The sequence below is a fragment of the Trichomycterus rosablanca genome, chromosome 26 (genome assembly GCF_030014385.1).
Source record: "Trichomycterus rosablanca isolate fTriRos1 chromosome 26, fTriRos1.hap1, whole genome shotgun sequence".
Lineage (NCBI taxonomy): Eukaryota > Metazoa > Chordata > Actinopteri > Siluriformes > Trichomycteridae > Trichomycterus > Trichomycterus rosablanca.
This window is the reverse complement of record NC_086013.1, coordinates 18,128,844-18,145,600: the sequence shown is the minus strand read 5'-3', so window position 1 is coordinate 18,145,600 and position 16,757 is coordinate 18,128,844. Positions and strand designations below refer to the sequence as shown.

The following is a 16,757-nucleotide window of genomic DNA, read 5'->3' as shown; positions in this document are numbered from 1 at the left end:
CTCAGCTGAACATTTATCATTTTAATGTTTTAATGTTTAATCCAGGCCAAATTTGGAATAAAAGAATGAATGGGGAAACTCCACACTGTTAGTGACTGAGAGGCCGTAACTCCCCACAGTGATGTTCGTTATGCAGTAACACAGTTTCACCACTAGAGGGCGAGAGAACAATAATATCACTAATTAATCACTGATCAGAGATCAATCAAATTCTCTTTCTATTGATCAGTTATTTCTCTATAGGGAGGAATGGATCTAAAGCATGACAGCCGCCACCCACTCTGAGTAGCACAGGACCCACCGTGACCCTGACCAGTATGATGCTGTAAAATAAATGAAAACGTTTACTGGTTTAGTTTCTGTTGTAGTTTTGTATTATTCTGAACTGTGTGAGGGGGTGTGGCTACAAAATTCATTCATTCATTATCAGTAACTACTCCAACCTGATCAGGGTTCCAGTGGGTCTGGAGCTTGTCTGGGGGAAATGGGGTTAAACATGATGATTAGGCTGTATAAACTATTAATAACTGTATTACTGATGAATGTTTGATACTCGGCTCTGGATTTGTCTGAGGAGTTTGGCATGTTCGTTCCATGTCCAGCTGGGTTTTCTGCAAGTATTCAGGTTTCCCCTGGCCTCTCAAAAACATGCGGAAGGTGGATTGGCTGCTGTACATTATGAGCTAGGTGTGAACAGATAAATGTTTTTTTATCCCCAAGAGGAAATCTGGTGATAATGTAGAAATGTGACTGTGGTGTGATGGATTGACGCCTCGTCCAAAGTGGTGGCACCAGGAACACCTCGACCCTGACCAGGATGAAGCTGTTAGCAGTTGAAATGCATTAAAGGTTGAAGTTGTTCCTCTGTGTTGTTGTTGTTGGTTTGAATGATGGTGAAACCCCTCGGTCGGTTGACTGGACAGAGCGAGTGTGGAGATCTGATCTTCTCTGTGATTGGACGCTGGAGGAGGTGTGGAGGTACAGAGATGCTGGAGGAACTGACGGAATAATAACACTCATTGTTTCTCTCTTATTCAGATGCAGATCAGAGCTGAGACTCTCTGTGTGAGGTGATCGAGATGACAGGAGGCCACAGTAACTCCAGTAATCACTCCAGAACCATCATGGTGGTGGTGAGCAGACTGAACCTTGTTGTCTCTCAGCCCAGAACCTTCTGATTCCATCATCTACACACCACAGCAGAGATCAGATTCATCAGACCAGCTGTTGAGTTTTGAGGAGCCTGTGTCCACTGTAACTTCAGAGTCCTGGTCTTGGCTGTTGGTGGTGGAACTGGATGTGATGGTTTGGTCACTGTGGTGTTTCTGTCAGTTCAGCTCAGTCATTTTGTGTTTCCACCTGCAGAACTGCCGCTCACTGGATGTTTCATTCATAATCTTATTGATTATTACAAAGTTCCACCCTGTTTTAATGACTGAACCCTATTCATTGTTGCATGTTGCCATGGATACCGGGCTAGTGAGCGTGCTCTTACGTCATCAGCGCGTGGCATTGTGACGTCCTCGTGCTCTACTTGTCCAATCAAAAGCGGCGTGTCAAGGTGACGCACTTCACTGATCCGTTCCAGAGATGACGGAGTCGACTCTGATTCAGAATCGTTGTGAATCAATTATAAGAGTCGATTCCGACATCGAAGTCCAGCAGTTCCCAGCAAACACCACCCATGTGCTGATGACGTCACAACCGCGCATGTTGATGCTCCTACAATGTCGAAATAATAAAAAAGTTTTAGGTTTGGTTATGACGTTGTTCTATAAAGTTAAATAAAAACCTTCCAACAACTGAACCCACAAAGTTCTACCAGTTATTAAAACACTGAGTGTGAATCATTTAAACTTTAAAACACATCATTATTTATCATTAAATAAAGATTATGTAGAGCGTTACTGCCCACCTTTAATCCCCAAACCTTCATCATTACTCTAGTTCATTAGAATTAATGTTAACTTTTAACTAAAGCTTTGTTTTATGAACCAACGTTATGAGCTTTTATATTTGGTTTATTTCATGCAACTTATGGAGGATCTGAATAAAAGAATAAAGCCTCAGTCAGCAAAACTGAAGGAAAAAAATGATTATTTTTACATAAAATCAAAATGTAGATTTATTTTGTGCTCTTTAAAAACTAAACGTTGTTCCAGACAGCTGAACACCAGCGCTCATTTCCATCGTGTGGTACCCTGTGTTACGGTACATCTTTAAATCTCACATTCAGTGGTTGTTTTCATTACCTACTAACCCCTTAAGTTAACCCACAGGATTCAGAGCTGCAGCTTCACTCCTCAAACTGATATGACTGCAAGAGGGTTAGATAAAGGTTACATGGAGGTTGTGTGAAAGTTAGGTGAAGGTCATGTTAAGGACAGTTGTAACCTAGTGGTTAAGGTACTGGACTAGTAATTTGAAGGTTGTTGGTTCAAGACCCATCCCTGCCAAAGTGCCACTGTTGGACCCCTGAGCAAGGCCTTCAATTGCTTAGATAATATACTGTTACAGTACTGTAAGTCACTTTGGATAAAAGCTTCTGATAAATGCTGAAAGTATAAATATTGAGGCTGTGTGAGGAGGGTTACTTATGTGCTGGGTTGGTAATGTGTGAGTACATTAGTGTGTGAGCTGGGTGGTTAAGTTAGTGGACTAGTAATCAGATCCTAAACCTTCAGGTGCTCAAACTGTGTTCAGCCACAGTTACACAGTTTAGATAGGAAGGTTCTGCTAAATGTTATAAATTTAAATATAATATAATATAATATAAATGTAAATGTGTGATGACTGTAATTGTTTGTAAGTGATTTGGTGCGTTGCTCTGAATCAGAATAACTGAATCGATTCCTCTGCTGTATCGACTCCTCGGCGTGACGTGTTCTGCCGCGATGATGAGGTGCTGTTAGTGAGTAGAGGAGTGGACAAGTGCGCGGGTGGAGCGGAGCCGCTATGGTTTTATCCTGACAGTCCGTGTGTGACGGTGGTGTAGGTGGTGCTGGTTCGGTTCGCTTCGGTTCTGTGTGAGAGAGCGCGGATGGATTTCATGCTGAGTGGTGCGGCTGCGTGCGGCGCTTGTTTGTTGACGAATCCGCTGGAGGTGGTGAAGACCCGGATGCAGCTGCAGGGCGAGCTGAGGAGCCGCGGCTCGTACCGGGTTCATTACCGGAACGTCTTCCACGCCTTCTACACCATCGGCCGGGTGGAGGGGCCGCGGGGGCTGCAGAGGGGACTCGGACCCGCGCTGCTCTACCAGTTCTTCATGAACGGGGTCCGGCTCGGTTCCTACTCCATCATCGAGTCCGCCGGGTACATCCACACCGCGGGGGGTCGGGTCAGCACCCTGAAGAGCACCGCCGCCGGGGCCCTGGCCGGGGTCGCGGGGGCATTCGTGGGCAGCCCGATCTACCTGGTGAGTACCGGAACCGGCTCTGGAACGGTTCACACAATAAAACTGGACCTACCGGTTCAGTTAGCGCCGGCTTACCCACTGTGAACTGCGCATGCGCGACCGGTCCCTTGCGTGGAATTCAGGTTTCATTTTCATTAATGAGGCTTCAATTGTTTACACACACACTCACACACACTCACACACACACACACACACACACACACCCCAGTCCATCACTCACACACACCCACACACACCCCAGTCCATCACTCACATATAAACTCATTCTTTCGCACACACAGTGATGGATTGGTGTGTGTGTGTGTTTGTGTGTGTGTGTGTTTGTGTGTGAGTGAGTGTACAGGTAAGTTATGGATTGGTGTGTGTGTGTGTGTGTGTGAGAGTGTGAGAGAGAGTGTGTGTGTGTGTGTGTGTGTGTGTGTGAGAGAGTGTGTGTGTGTGTGTGTGTGTGTGTGTGTGTGTGTGTGTGTATAAATGAATGAGTAAAGGTGATGAGAATGTACTGGGGTGTGTCCATGAATGAGACCCCGCTGTAATCCAGGTGTATGTAAATACTCCGTGTGGGGTTGTGGGCGTGGCTCACGTGACTCTGTGTTTGATCTAACAGGTAAAGACTCACCTGCAGAGCCAGTCCACGTCCACCATCGCTGTGGGACACCAGTATCAACACCGGGTCAGTTCCACTGTCTGCACACACACACACACACACACACACACAGATCATGTGACCGATGTAGGTTGTGGTGAGCTGAATGAGGTTCCTCTGGTCGTGTTTAGGGGATGGTGCACGCTCTGACGGTGATCCACAGGGAGCACGGCATTGTGGGATTGTGGAGGGGTTCCAGTGCTGCAGTGCCCAGGGTCAGTGTGGGCTCGGCGTCTCAACTGTCCACCTTCTCTGTAGCTAAAGAGTTCATTACTGATCTACAGGTATACACACACACACACACACACACACACACACACACGCACACACACACACACACACACACTTCATCCTAACACACCCTCTCACTGTGCACTGATGATGAAGCGTTTATTATAGAAATATTTATACACAAACCACCATGTTTCAGTAAAAGTCTGGACGTTTAGTAAAAGGCAGTGTGTGTGTGTGTGTGTGTGTGTGTGTGTGTGTGTGTGGGTGTCTGTGTGTAGATTTTCTCTCCTAACAGCTGGTTGGTGTCTCTGTGTGCTGGGATGATCAGCAGTGTGGTGGTGGTTTTCTTCATGACTCCATTTGACGTCATCAGCACACGACTCTACAATCAGCCAGTGGATCACCTGGGAAAGGTAAAGCTCCACCCCCAAGCCCACCCTGACCACACCCACTACCTGTCCTCTTACTGCCCACGTCTTGAAAGTGACCATTTCAGACAAACGTCCCGCTGACCATGAGGAACCACGTCACTGCTCACTCACGTCGTTTACACAGGATTTCCTGCTGCGTCCCAAATCACATCACACCTGCTACATAGTGTGGAACTGCACCACTGAAACTGCATGAATAAGATGTTTAGTTTACAGTGCTAGAGTGTGATTTGGAACACAGCCGCTTTAAATCTCCATCAGGAGCCTTCAATTTAGTTCATACGGTTCAGACTGCGTTCGTTTCCTCCCCTGTTCAAACCAAACTCACCGTCAGAGTTCAGATCAGATCCTCAGAGACTCCAGAATGAAATGGTTTAGAACTGTAAATGTGCAGACGGTCCAAAAGTCTGAGGACACCAGCAAAATGCTTTTAATTTTTGCTCCATGAATGTAAGTTTTATATGTTTTATATGTACTGATCTTTTAAGGAGTTTCACCAACAACATGGTTATAAATACTTCTGTGTGTGTGCGTGTGTGTGTGTGTGTGTGTGCGCGTACGCGTACGTGTGTGTACAGGGTGAGCTGTACCGGGGGTTCATGGACTGTTTCTCTAAGACCCTGAGGAAGGAGGGTGTGTTCGGCCTGTATAAGGGACTGGGCGCGTCATATTTCCGACTGGGACCCCATACCATCCTCTCCTTACTGTTCTGGAACCAGTTACAATCCATCTACTACAGCTAACACACACACACACACACACACACACACACACACACTCTCAGTAAGGACTGTACAGGTGCACAGTGAGAGCAGATGTGAGCTGATGATGTGATTGGCTGATATAATGTCGAGTATCAGCTCTGATTAAAGGTTTTAGCACCTCTGTGAGTTTATTATAAAACTATTAAACATTTTAATATCATTAATATTATTATTAGAGACGTTAATTACAATATTTAGATTAGAGGATCAGAAACGCATCCTAATCTTTATTGCTGATGCTGTACATCATAACATATATTATAAATAGATGATATATAATATATAGATTTTGGCCAAATGTTTTTTATATTTTGTTGAGTTTTTAAATAAATAGAGGATTATTCTAGCAGCGACCGCAAAGAACAAACTACAGTCAGTGATGGACTACACAGGGATGGAACATATAGACGAGCGATTTCACTACAGGATTTTTATTATTAGATTGGTCACGTCTGATTTGTAATCAGATTGTTTTTCTAGATTAGGTATGAGCCAGAGATGTACCGCTGTACTACCCTGATGTATATTTATATATTTTTGCTTGACGTCAGTTAAACCACTGTGACCAAACACCCACAGATGATGATGATGATGATGATGATGATGATGATGATGCTTTCGGTGTAAACACAGGATGACGAGCGAGCAGTGATCCTGAGGTAAAAAGTCACTGCTGGTCTGAATGAGGCTCATATTCAGTCTCTGAGACGTTTCTGCTGCTTTGTTCAGCCCTTAAGGTTTGAGGTTAGCAGCGTTTTCCAGTGTAGGGTTAGGGTTAGGGTTAGGGTTAGGGACTGAGTAAATCTGACCCGATAAATCAGACAGTAAACCGATATTGTGAAATAATCACATGAATCCAGCAGATTTCAACATGCCGGTGTGGAAGTTCCCTCTCAGATCAAAACGCTCGTCTGCAGATTCAGAGTGATCAGGAACCTCAGACAGACAGGAAGTAGTTCTGCTAGTGAAGCATCTTCCTCAGAATCATGAAGACAGAACTCTCACACACACACACACACACACACACACACACACACACACACACACACACACACACACACACACACACACACACACACACACACACACACACACACACACACACACACACACACACACACACACACACACACACACACACACACACACACTGCAGGATCCATACAGACCTGAATCAGAGACTGAATGACGTGAATAACTCAGAATCTCTCAGGATGACTCTCTTGTTAGATGTTTATTACCATCGTCTCCACGATTGTGTAACAATGACTTTATTTATTTACACACTCGTTATTTCCAGCTGAATTATTTAGCAGAATATTGTGATTATCTGTGTGATTAATATTCCTGAATGAAGTAAAAACTCAGTACTGTAAATGTTACTGTAATGCTGGGTCGAGATCAGAACCCATCCTGATGAATGCTGCTGAGAAACGCACACCAAACTAAACAACAAACTTTAACACTGGAGCAATAAAACAAGAGTTTTATTAAAACGTGTCCGTGTGTGATTAGCACGCTGTAGGATGTTGTGTTCGAGTACAGTGGCAGCGTGGTCATTATCTCAGTGGTGGCGGTGGAACAGACCCTCCTGATGTGAAGACTGACAGTGCAGCGCGGTAATGCAGTCACATCCTTCTGCCCTCCCATATTTGTCCAGCAGAGGGGGCACAGAGGCACAGATGTTAGGTCACCTGTGGTGTCTCATGAGTGTTAATGTGCTCCGGGGGGCACGTTTCTATTTATCACACACACACACACACACACATCTTTGCTTTCCTCTAAAACTGTGATACTGTTAATCCCCCCCCCCCCCCCCCCAATAGAACCACCCCAGGCTGCTGACCCGCGCACCCCCCAAGAAATGTTCACTCAGGAACAGAAAACTGTTCATCAGTTCACATCTCGTTTATTAAACACTGATGCATGAAGATGTGTGTGTGTGTGTGTGTGTGTGTGTGTGTGTGTGTGTGTGTGTGTGTGTGTGTGTGTGTGTGTGTGTGTGTGTGAGAGAGTGTGTGTGTGTGTGTGTGTGTGTTATCCGAACACTCCTGGGTCGAGCAGTGTAAATGACTGGACGAAGGTCTGGAAGTCCTGCAGCATCCAGGCTCCATCAGCTCCTGCACCACTGCTACTGCTGAGCGCACTGACACACACACACTCATCAATGACATCCTTCACTAACACACTACTGCACATAGCCAAAAGTATGTGGACACCCAGCGCTGCACCATACACACTGATATCAAACCAGCCTTCACACTTCATGTTGGAACATTACTCACAGTCAGCATTCCAGTTCATCCCAGAGGTGAACCGGATCGTTTCTGTACATAGTTCACTTGCTGCTGAAACAGGGAAGGGTATTCCACAAACTATTACCACCACTGCGCTGCAGCATTAAGATTCACTTTACAGACACTGAGGGGCCCAAACCAGCACCAACATGTTTACTGCTCTAGAGTCCAACTGCAGCATGCTTTACACCAACCATGATGATCTTCATCTCCTGATGAACAGTTCTGGTGCACTTTGGAGTGCACTGGTGAGGCAGTTTGGAACTCATTGGTGATGGTGACCAGATACTTCTGGCTGTGTAGTGCAGATTATTATGGGATGTTGTGGGTGTGTGAGACTGACCTGATACTGACGGGATCGTTGAAGGTGATGAGGATGTCGGTGGTGAACTGCGGCAAACGGAACAAACACAAGTGGATGTTCACCACGTTCTCCGCCTGCAACACACACACACACACACACACACACACACACACACAGTCTTCTAACTAAACACTCCAGAGCTTGTGAGAAGCTTTCTCAAAAAATATGTTAATGTCCATGTGTGTGAGTGTGTGTGTGAGTTTGTGAGTGTGTGTGAGACCTGCTCGTTAAATTTGGAGATGAGCTGCACCCCGCTGAGGCTCCAGGCCGAGCTGCACTCGCTCAGAGAGAGGTGGGAGAGAGGAACACACTGAACCTCCTTCACCTCCGTCCGTCCAGCTTTATTACCGCTCGCGACGTCCTCATAATGGTACCTGCAACACACACAGACAGAAGCGCCTACTACAGAGCGACATGTCTTCCAGAGATCAGGGACTCGGGGGTTCAGAGATGTGGCGTGATCTTTATTTTGTCGTTTCTTTGGTGGTTACCTGGCAGCTTGAGAGTCCTGGACGTGACTCTGGTACTCCAGCAGCTCGATGATGAAGCTCTGATCAGTGTTGGTGTGAGCGAACACCTCCTGATTATCTGGGATCTCCCTCAGCTCACTAACACACACACACACACACACACACACACACACACACACACACACACACACACACACAGAACCCTGCATCAGACCTCTACAACACTGATCTGATACTAGAAGGATGAGGAGTGATGGTGGGTGAGATGACCTTACCTGATATCTGTGGTGTTGGGGGGGAGAACAGCGGACATGGCCCCCCCGAACAGAGGCCGAGCCATTCCTCACCCTGTACACAGTCACAAACATCCTCATCATCTTCATCATTAACATCTACCAGATGTGCAGCTCCTCCTCATACACCCTGAACCTGGTCCAGAACCAGAACCTCGGTCCTACACATCATTAATATGACTAACTAAAGTCTGGACACCTCTTGTTGATTTAGATCCGTCCACTGTGTGATAATATCACTGTTACTGTGTTCATTCATTCACACCTGGGGTCATTTTAAGCAGCCAATCCACCTCCTGCATGTTTCTGAAAAGTACTTAAAAGAAACCCCACATGTACGTGAGGAGAACATGCCAAACTGTTACATTTTCAGCATTTAGCAGGTGCTTTAATCCAAAGTGCCTTACAGTACTGAGCCAGTACATTATCTAAGCAATTGAGGGTTAAGGGCCTTACTCAAGGGCCCAACAGTGGCAACCTGGCAGTGATGGGGCTTGATCCAACGACCTTCTGATTACTAGTCCAGTACCTTAACCACTAGGCTACAACGTCCCTAACTCTTCACGGTGACAGGAGGACTGAAGTCAGATCTTCAGAACCGATGCTGCTGTGCGGCACCCACACACTCAAGCACTGACACATGACTGATGACCTGATGTACTTCTGAATATGATCAGGGTCACAGTGCTCCGTACTATCGACTTTTATATTCAGTGAGACTAAATACAGATCAGTGCAGCAGGTCTCCTCTCTGTTCTCCAGAAGTAAAGAGACGCAGTTTGACTCTCATCATTATAAATAATAAAGTTTATCTGTACGGAACACTGTTACATTACAGTACCTGTACAGCGTTAGCATAAAGTACTGAAACTATCATCGTCACAATCCAGACACTTTCATTTTAAGTAAGAACATTACAATAAATATAATAATAAATCATAATTATATCTCACCTTTAGCAACAATAATAATTTATAAATAATTATATATTACTCTAACGCAGCGCCGTTTCAGATAGCATAGCATAGCCCGGATGTGACGCAATATTTTCAACCAGCACGTGCAGTTCGAGCGGAAACAGGCTGTGATGCATCATGGGAAACGTAGTTCTGTACTTACATCGGGCTACGCTGTATGATCGCTGTATGTGGACACCTCTCCTGATTATAGAGTTATTATAAAGCTTTTCCCTCACACCTTCACACCTGAACACCTGAACACCGCCGCTCAGAACTGTTCTGAAACCCTGAACTGTGTGTTTATACTCGATCAGATCGCAAGCTGAACTCTGGTGACGTCATCCAGACGCGGCAGGACTTGGAGCGGTTTCGCTTTAAATAAGCGCCAACGCACCGATCAATGAATAACCAAAACATTAAATACCCGCTCAGTTGATCTTTATTTAATCCGTTTGTATTGTTAATAATTTATACACAATAAAGGGTTTGGAAGCACACTGAGATAAAACGGTGAGCTGATTTCTTTGTTGCATTTTTATTGTTAAATGATGAGCACAGGGGGTTAGCCTATGCTAAGCTAACAGTGTAATTACTAGTACATTTTAAAATTGTTTATATTTTTAGTCATATTTTATGTGTGAATATTTAAATGTGAGTGAAATTAATTAATTATAGAAGCAGTTAAAGGGAACTGAAGCTAATACATTGTGCTTTTGGTTCTTTATGCAGATTAAGTGTGATCACAGTGTTCCGTACAGCTCAGTTTTATTCTAATAAAGTTTAATTATCATCAGATTTATCAGATTTAAATTCATGTCTCTTTATTAATGCAGAACAAAGTGTAGAAATGACAGACTACACTGCTGTATATATATTCATGTAATTCTAGAATGGTTCCTTTATTCCTGGTCAGGGTCTCGGCTCACCTGGTTCCACTGGGCTCAGGGCAGGAAAACCCTGTACAGGTCACCAGTCCATCAGTTCAAGAATCACTGAGATTCGAACCTGGAGTAGATCAGGGTTTTACAAACTTTTTTCATTTACATTTTCGGCATTTAGCAGACGCTCTTATCCAGAGTGACTTACACAAGAGACCCACATTTTGTCCCTGATTTTTACCGCAACTCAGACAACACATCAAATTCATCAAAACAAAACACAAAACGAAATACATTTAATTAATGAAAATGGTGGCAATCTGGTCCCACTGTGGCTTACAGGGTGTAACATAAAGCCTTCACAAGGGGGTGCTCGTGTACACGTTCATTTCTTTATGTGTCTGTTAAAAATCGTTTATTTAATTATGATTATTTTTGTCTGTGACCCTTTTTTTGACCCAGACGTCTGCACCACCCGAGCGCTTCTGATTCTGTTATTAGATCATATTTGGATTATTTGTGTAACTTCAGAAGGAAAATATTAATATGTTGATTTATTTACTTTTGTTCGTTGGTATTAAATCTTATTTATTTATTGTTTTTGTCTGTGACTCTCTGTGTTAGCTCGTTAGCGTAGCTTCAGGCCGGCCGGTGTGATCTGGAGTCGGTGGACTATGCGAGACGGCGGTCCGGCGCACTGGGACGATGAGGTGACAGTTAAAGAGGGCGGGGTCGATGCAGTCGGGTGTTTCCTGAAGCCGGCAGAGCTGAATGTGGGTGGTGGAGACGAGGAGGTGAGAATGTGGGGGTGTGAGAACCCCGCCCTCCAGGAGGAGGAGGAGGAGGAGAGGAACCACGTGGACGTGATGGATGGTGAGGACGATGAGGATGTAGATGAGAGGTTCAGATGGAATGATGAAGATGAGATGGACTCCTCAGCTCCACCTGCTCAGGTGTGTTATAACGGGTTTGGTGGGAGGAGCCGACCCCGCCGGGGGGTTCGACCCCGCCGCTGCGTGAACATTCGCTTCCTGTTAGCGCTGCGCTGGCGCACCTGGCGGCAGAGTTTCAGGTGGACGGGGCCTGCGGGGTACAGGTGGGCATACAGGTGGAGGAGGATCCAAGGATGGAAACGAAGGCGGCTACTGAGCACGCTCACAAATGGTGAAAGAGAAGTGACTGGTGTAACTGGTACGTATGTTCAGGCTTCAGTGATGCTAATGCTCATAATGCTAATAATGAATGAGGTGAGGAGCAAAACGAATCCAGCGTGAGGTGTTTTCTGCTCTTCACAGCTTCACTCGGTATAAACCGACTTCCAGCCTTCAGAGATTTCAGATACAGAACCAACGTGAAGGACTCAGGGGGGCGTAACTCTACCTCCTGTATCCCAGCGGCCCCTGGGGACAGGGGCCCCGTACAGAGGCAGCTGAGCAGTGAGCAGATCTCCTGTGTGCACGGTGAGAGGAGCGTCAGTGTGATAACCTGGAGGTCATGTGATCATGTGATGAGTGTGTGGAGTGATTGTGTTTGTGCTGGGTGTGGCAGGTATGCTGGACGAGGTCCTGCAGCAGTACGGCAGCCTGATCCCGGTCCATGTGGACGAGGTGCTGGAGAAACTTCACACGGTGTTTAATCAGGACTTCACCCATCCACAGAGGTGAAGCCTACACCTCATAATAACGTCCATACAATGCTTATATAACGCTCACATAATGCTCATATAACACTCCTATTACGGTCGTAATAATGCTCACATAACGTTTATAATAACACCTATATAGCTCTCATCTAACAGTTATAGAATCCTAATATTGTGCTTATATACTGCTCATTTACTGCTCGTATAGCTCTCAAATAACTCTAAAATAACGCTCAGATAACGCTCCTATAACATTTATATAATGCTAAAATAGCTATTGCTGATTAGATCAGTGTCGATATCAGGTTGGGTTTATACGTACCTGGACGTGTTAGTGATCTCACCCTCACCTGTGTCTCTCTCTCTCTCTCTCTCTCTCTCTCTCTCTCTCTCTCTCTCTCTCTCTCTCTCTGTCTCTGTCTCTCTGTGTCTCTCTCTCTCTCTCTCTCTCTCTCTCTCTCTCTCTCTCTCTCTCTCTCTCTCTCTCTCTCTCTCTCTCTGTCTCTGTCTCTCTGTGTGTCTCTCTCTGTCTCTCTCTCTCTCTCTCTCTCTCTCTCTCTCTCTCTCTGTGTCTCTCTGTGTCTCTCTGTGTGTGTCTCTCTCTCTCTCTCTCTCTCTCTCTCTCTCTCTCTCTCTCTCTCTCTCTCTGTGTCTCTCTGTGTCTCTCTGTGTGTGTCTCTCTCTCTCTCTCTCTCTCTCTCTCTCTCTCTCTCTGTGTCTCTCTGTGTCTCTCTGTGTGTCTCTCTCTCTCTCTCTCTCTCTCTCTCTCTCTCTCTCTCTCTCTCTCTCTCTCTGTGTCTCTCTGTGTCTCTCTGTGTCTCTCTGTGTGTGTCTCTCTCTCGCTCTCTCTCTCTCTCTCTCTCTCTCTCTCTCTCTCTCTCTCTCTCTCTCTCTCTCTCTCTCTCTCTGTGTGTCTCTCTCTCTCTCTCTCTCTCTCTCTCTCTGTGTCTCTCTCTCTCTCTCTCTGTCTCTCTCTCTCTCTCTGTCTCTCTGTGTGTCTCTCTCTCTCTCTCTCTCTCTCTCTCTCTCTCTCTCTGTGTCTCTCTCTCTCTCTCTCTCTCTGTCGTCAGGAAGCTGATGGTGCAGCAGGTCATGCAGTCGTACCAGCGCATGTGTGGCTCCATCCTGAGGAGAGACTTCAGCATCAACTACAAACGTCATGTTCTCACCATGGACGACCTGACCACGCTGTACGGGCGCAACTGGCTGAACGACCAGGTGAGCAATCATTAAAGCAGAGTTCCTTACACACGTGGGGGAAGGTCTGGTGAAGGTCTGAGCTGAGCCCTGTGCTGTCTTGTGTTTGCTAGGTGATGAACATGTATGGAGATTTGGTGATGGATGCAGCTCCTGAAACGGTGAGCGCTGGTACCTTCATGATGCTGAAACTCTCCACATCACGTCCACTCGGCTCTTTCTTCCCACGTTCAGGTCAATCAGACCAGATTCTGCTCAATAATCTTGCACAAGAACTTTAACCCATCGTTCAGGGATCATGAAACTGCAGCTCACGTGTTCGAACCCGCACACAGAAGATCAGCTACTGACCTCTATAATCCCTGCCCTGATCAGTCGTGTACAATCTTCTTCTCACAGAACCAGATCAGGTCTTAATCACCTGCACTTATGCTGCTGGATGGTATGCTGCTGAAAGGTTGCCAGGTCTCTAATAATCCTATAAAATGGAATCATTTTTGAACTTCAAGCTTCAGTGGATTCATTCATCAGACCTTTTTGACAGATCTGGCAACCCTGAGGCTTTGAAGTCGTGTGTCTGATCCTGAATATAGATATAAAAAGATTCACACAGAATAAAACGTTTATGATTAGAGTTAGTCAGTAGGAGGTATCAGGTGCAGTGTGAGTGATGAGCTACAGCTTTAATAAATTCATTTCTAATATAGAATTGTTGATCTGATTGTGTGTTTCTCTCTCGCTCAGGTTCACTTTTTTAACAGCTTCTTTTATGACAAGTTGAGAACTAAAGGATACGAAGGAGTGAAACGCTGGACCAAAAACGTTAGTCCAACACTGACTGTGTTTCTGATTCTGCTCTCTTGTCTTTAGTATAAGTGTGTCTGTAGTTACACCCATGATCCAAAACATTAGGACCACTCCCTAACATTCTGTCTCAGCTCTGATCCACCCAGACAGACCCGAATGTGACCTGTGCTATCGGATGTCCAGTTCTGATGCCTGCAGGCCGACTGTAGGTGCTTTGGACCATGGACAGGAGATGCATGGGCACTCTGACTAAGACAGAAGGGGGGGGGGGGGGGTCCTAATGTTTTTGGCTCATCGGTGTACAATGTTTGTGTGTGTATATAATGTGTGTGTGATGTGTGTGTGTGTGTGTGTGTGTGTATAATGTGTGTGTGGTGTGTGTGTATAATGTGTGTGTATAATTTGTGTGTATATAACGTGTGTGTATATAATGTGTGTATATAACGTGTGTGTATATAATGTGTGTGTGTGTATAATGTGTGTATATAACGTGTATGTGTGTGTGTGTATAATGTGTGTATATAACGTATATGTGTATATAAGGTGTGTGTGTGTATATAATGTGTGTGTGTATATAATGTGTGTGTGTATATAATGTGTGTGTGTGTAATGTGTATATGTGTGTATATAACGTGTGTGTGTGTGTATAACGTGTGTGTGTATATGTGTGTGTGTATGTGTGTGTGTATGTGTGTGTGTATATAATGTGTGTGTATATAACGTGTGTGTGTGTGTATATAACGTGTGTGTGTATATGTGTATATGTGTGTATATAACGTGTGTGTGTGTGTATAACGTGTGTGTGTATGTGTGTGTGTATGTGTGTGTGTATATAATGTGTGTGTATATAACGTGTGTGTGTGTATAACGTGTGTGTGTGTGTGTATATAATGTGTGTGTAGTGTGTGTGTGTGTGTATATAACGTGTGTGTGTATATGTGTGTATATAACGTGTGTGTGTGTGTATAACGTGTGTGTGTGTGTATGTGTGTGTGTATATAATGTGTGTGTATATAACGTGTGTGTGTGTGTGTGTGTATATAACGTGTGTGTGTGTATATGTGTATATGTGTGTATATAACGTGTGTGTGTATATGTGTATATGTGTGTATATAACGTGTGTGTGTGTGTATATAATGTGTGTGTGTGTATATGTGTATATATAACGTGTGTGTGTATATGTGTGTATATAATGTGTGTGTGTGTATAACGTGTGTGTGTGTGTGTGTAGGTGGATATATTTGAGAAGCATTACCTGCTGATCCCGATCCACCTGGAGGTTCACTGGTCTCTGGTGTGTGTGAACGTTCCTCAGCGCTCCATCACCTACTTCGACTCCCAGAGAACCCTCAACCGCCGCTGTCCCAAGGTACCACACCCCGCCCCAACACACACACACACACACCCCAGGAGAGTCCTCTCCCTGCATCTGATTGGTCGATTGAGGTTTGTTGTTGTTTTTAGCACGTAGCGAGGTACCTGATAGCCGAGGCGATGAAGCGAGGACGGGCGGAGTTCTACAGCGGCTGGAGGGGGTTCTTCAAAATGGTACCTTTTAATATTTCATGGTTCTTTTAATGGTTCTGCTGTGGTGTGGAACTAATATGTGTGTGTGTGTGTGTGTGTGTGTGTGTGTGTGTGTGTGTGTAGAACGTGGCAAGGCAGAATAACGACAGTGACTGCGGGGCGTTCGTACTACAGGTGAGTGACGCTTCTGAGGGTCTCTGTGCAGCGCCATCGATCAGCCAGCAGAGGGCATCATCGCTGCACAGAGATCGGTGTGTGACTCTCCATGCGCTATACGGACCTCTCTTACACTCTCTCTCTCTCTCTCAGTACTGTAAGTGCCTGGCGCTGGAGAGGAAGTTCTCGTTCTCTCAGCAGGACATGCCCAGACTGCGCCGCCTCATGTACAAGGAGCTCTGCCACTGTAAACTGTCCATCTGAGGCCCCCAGGGACCCGACGGTAGTTTCTGAGTGAGCTGGATTTCACTCGCCACGGTTCGGTCTCCGCCGGTTCTGCTGCACACGTCACGTCCGAACCTGCGTCGGTTCCAGACGGGAGTTTGATCAGAACTCTAAAAGCTCTCGACGTTTTTCTACTGAATTTATTCATGAAATAATATCGAGTGTCGGACGTTTGTTTTGTTTTTCTGTTCCTGAAACATGTGAGACGCGTCAGCATTAAAATATTCTTATTACACAACACACGGCTCCTGTGTTTAGTTCCTGTGATTAGTTCCTGTGTTTAGTTCCTGTGATTAGTTCCTGTGTTTAGTTCCTGTGTTTAGTTCCTGTGATTAGTTCCGGGTTAATAACTCGTATTTATGACGTGTTTCCAGTCGTGTGTTACAGGAACA

At 45.3% G+C, this 16,757-nt stretch overlaps 3 protein-coding genes across 3 annotated transcripts; 2 read left to right on the top strand and 1 right to left on the bottom strand.

The window, feature by feature from the left end:
- Positions 1-2,898: 2,898 nt before the first annotated feature.
- Positions 2,899-6,986, top strand: slc25a35 (solute carrier family 25 member 35). Its single transcript, XM_062988661.1, has 5 exons — positions 2,899-3,415; positions 4,023-4,088; positions 4,193-4,345; positions 4,574-4,708; positions 5,305-6,986. The coding sequence occupies exons 1-5, from the start codon at positions 3,041-3,043 to the stop codon at positions 5,467-5,469; spliced, it is 894 nt and encodes a 297-aa protein (XP_062844731.1). The 5' UTR covers positions 2,899-3,040; the 3' UTR covers positions 5,470-6,986.
- Positions 6,987-7,374: 388 nt separating this feature from the next.
- rangrf (RAN guanine nucleotide release factor) lies at positions 7,375-9,955 on the bottom strand. The gene is made up of 6 exons (XM_062988662.1): positions 9,868-9,955; positions 8,897-8,969; positions 8,643-8,759; positions 8,372-8,525; positions 8,131-8,225; positions 7,375-7,636 (listed from the first exon to the last, which is right to left on the bottom strand). The coding sequence occupies exons 2-6, from the start codon at positions 8,959-8,961 to the stop codon at positions 7,528-7,530; spliced, it is 540 nt and encodes a 179-aa protein (XP_062844732.1). The 5' UTR covers positions 8,962-8,969; positions 9,868-9,955; the 3' UTR covers positions 7,375-7,527.
- A 301-nt stretch (positions 9,956-10,256) lies between these two features.
- senp3a (SUMO specific peptidase 3a) lies at positions 10,257-16,603 on the top strand. The gene is made up of 11 exons (XM_062988704.1): positions 10,257-10,383; positions 11,376-11,942; positions 12,047-12,211; positions 12,300-12,411; positions 13,464-13,611; positions 13,704-13,751; positions 14,335-14,412; positions 15,629-15,766; positions 15,862-15,945; positions 16,048-16,098; positions 16,234-16,603. Exons 2-11 carry the CDS (start codon positions 11,426-11,428, stop codon positions 16,342-16,344), a joined length of 1,452 nt encoding a protein of 483 aa, XP_062844774.1. The 5' UTR covers positions 10,257-10,383; positions 11,376-11,425; the 3' UTR covers positions 16,345-16,603.
- The last annotated feature ends 154 nt before the right edge of the window (positions 16,604-16,757 follow it).

Excerpts from the sequence above, each read along its gene's own strand:
- senp3a (XM_062988704.1), top strand. The coding sequence starts at position 11,426 with ATGCGAGACGGCGGTCCGGCGCACTGGGACGATGAGGTGACAGTTAAA. Across the intron at positions 12,412-13,463 it reads GACTTCACCCATCCACAGAG|GAAGCTGATGGTGCAGCAGG; the intron begins GTGAAGCCTACA and ends CTCTGTCGTCAG. Across the intron at positions 13,752-14,334 it reads TGGATGCAGCTCCTGAAACG|GTTCACTTTTTTAACAGCTT; the intron begins GTGAGCGCTGGT and ends TCTCTCGCTCAG.
- rangrf (XM_062988662.1), bottom strand. The coding sequence starts at position 8,961 with ATGGCTCGGCCTCTGTTCGGGGGGGCCATGTCCGCTGTTCTCCCCCCC. Across the intron at positions 8,526-8,642 it reads CAGGACTCTCAAGCTGCCAG|GTACCATTATGAGGACGTCG; the intron begins GTAACCACCAAA and ends TGTGTGTTGCAG. Across the intron at positions 7,637-8,130 it reads AACGATCCCGTCAGTATCAG|TGCGCTCAGCAGTAGCAGTG; the intron begins GTCAGTCTCACA and ends TGTGTGTGTCAG.
- slc25a35 (XM_062988661.1), top strand. The coding sequence starts at position 3,041 with ATGGATTTCATGCTGAGTGGTGCGGCTGCGTGCGGCGCTTGTTTGTTG. Across the intron at positions 4,346-4,573 it reads AGTTCATTACTGATCTACAG|ATTTTCTCTCCTAACAGCTG; the intron begins GTATACACACAC and ends GTCTGTGTGTAG. Across the intron at positions 4,709-5,304 it reads CAGTGGATCACCTGGGAAAG|GGTGAGCTGTACCGGGGGTT; the intron begins GTAAAGCTCCAC and ends GTGTGTGTACAG.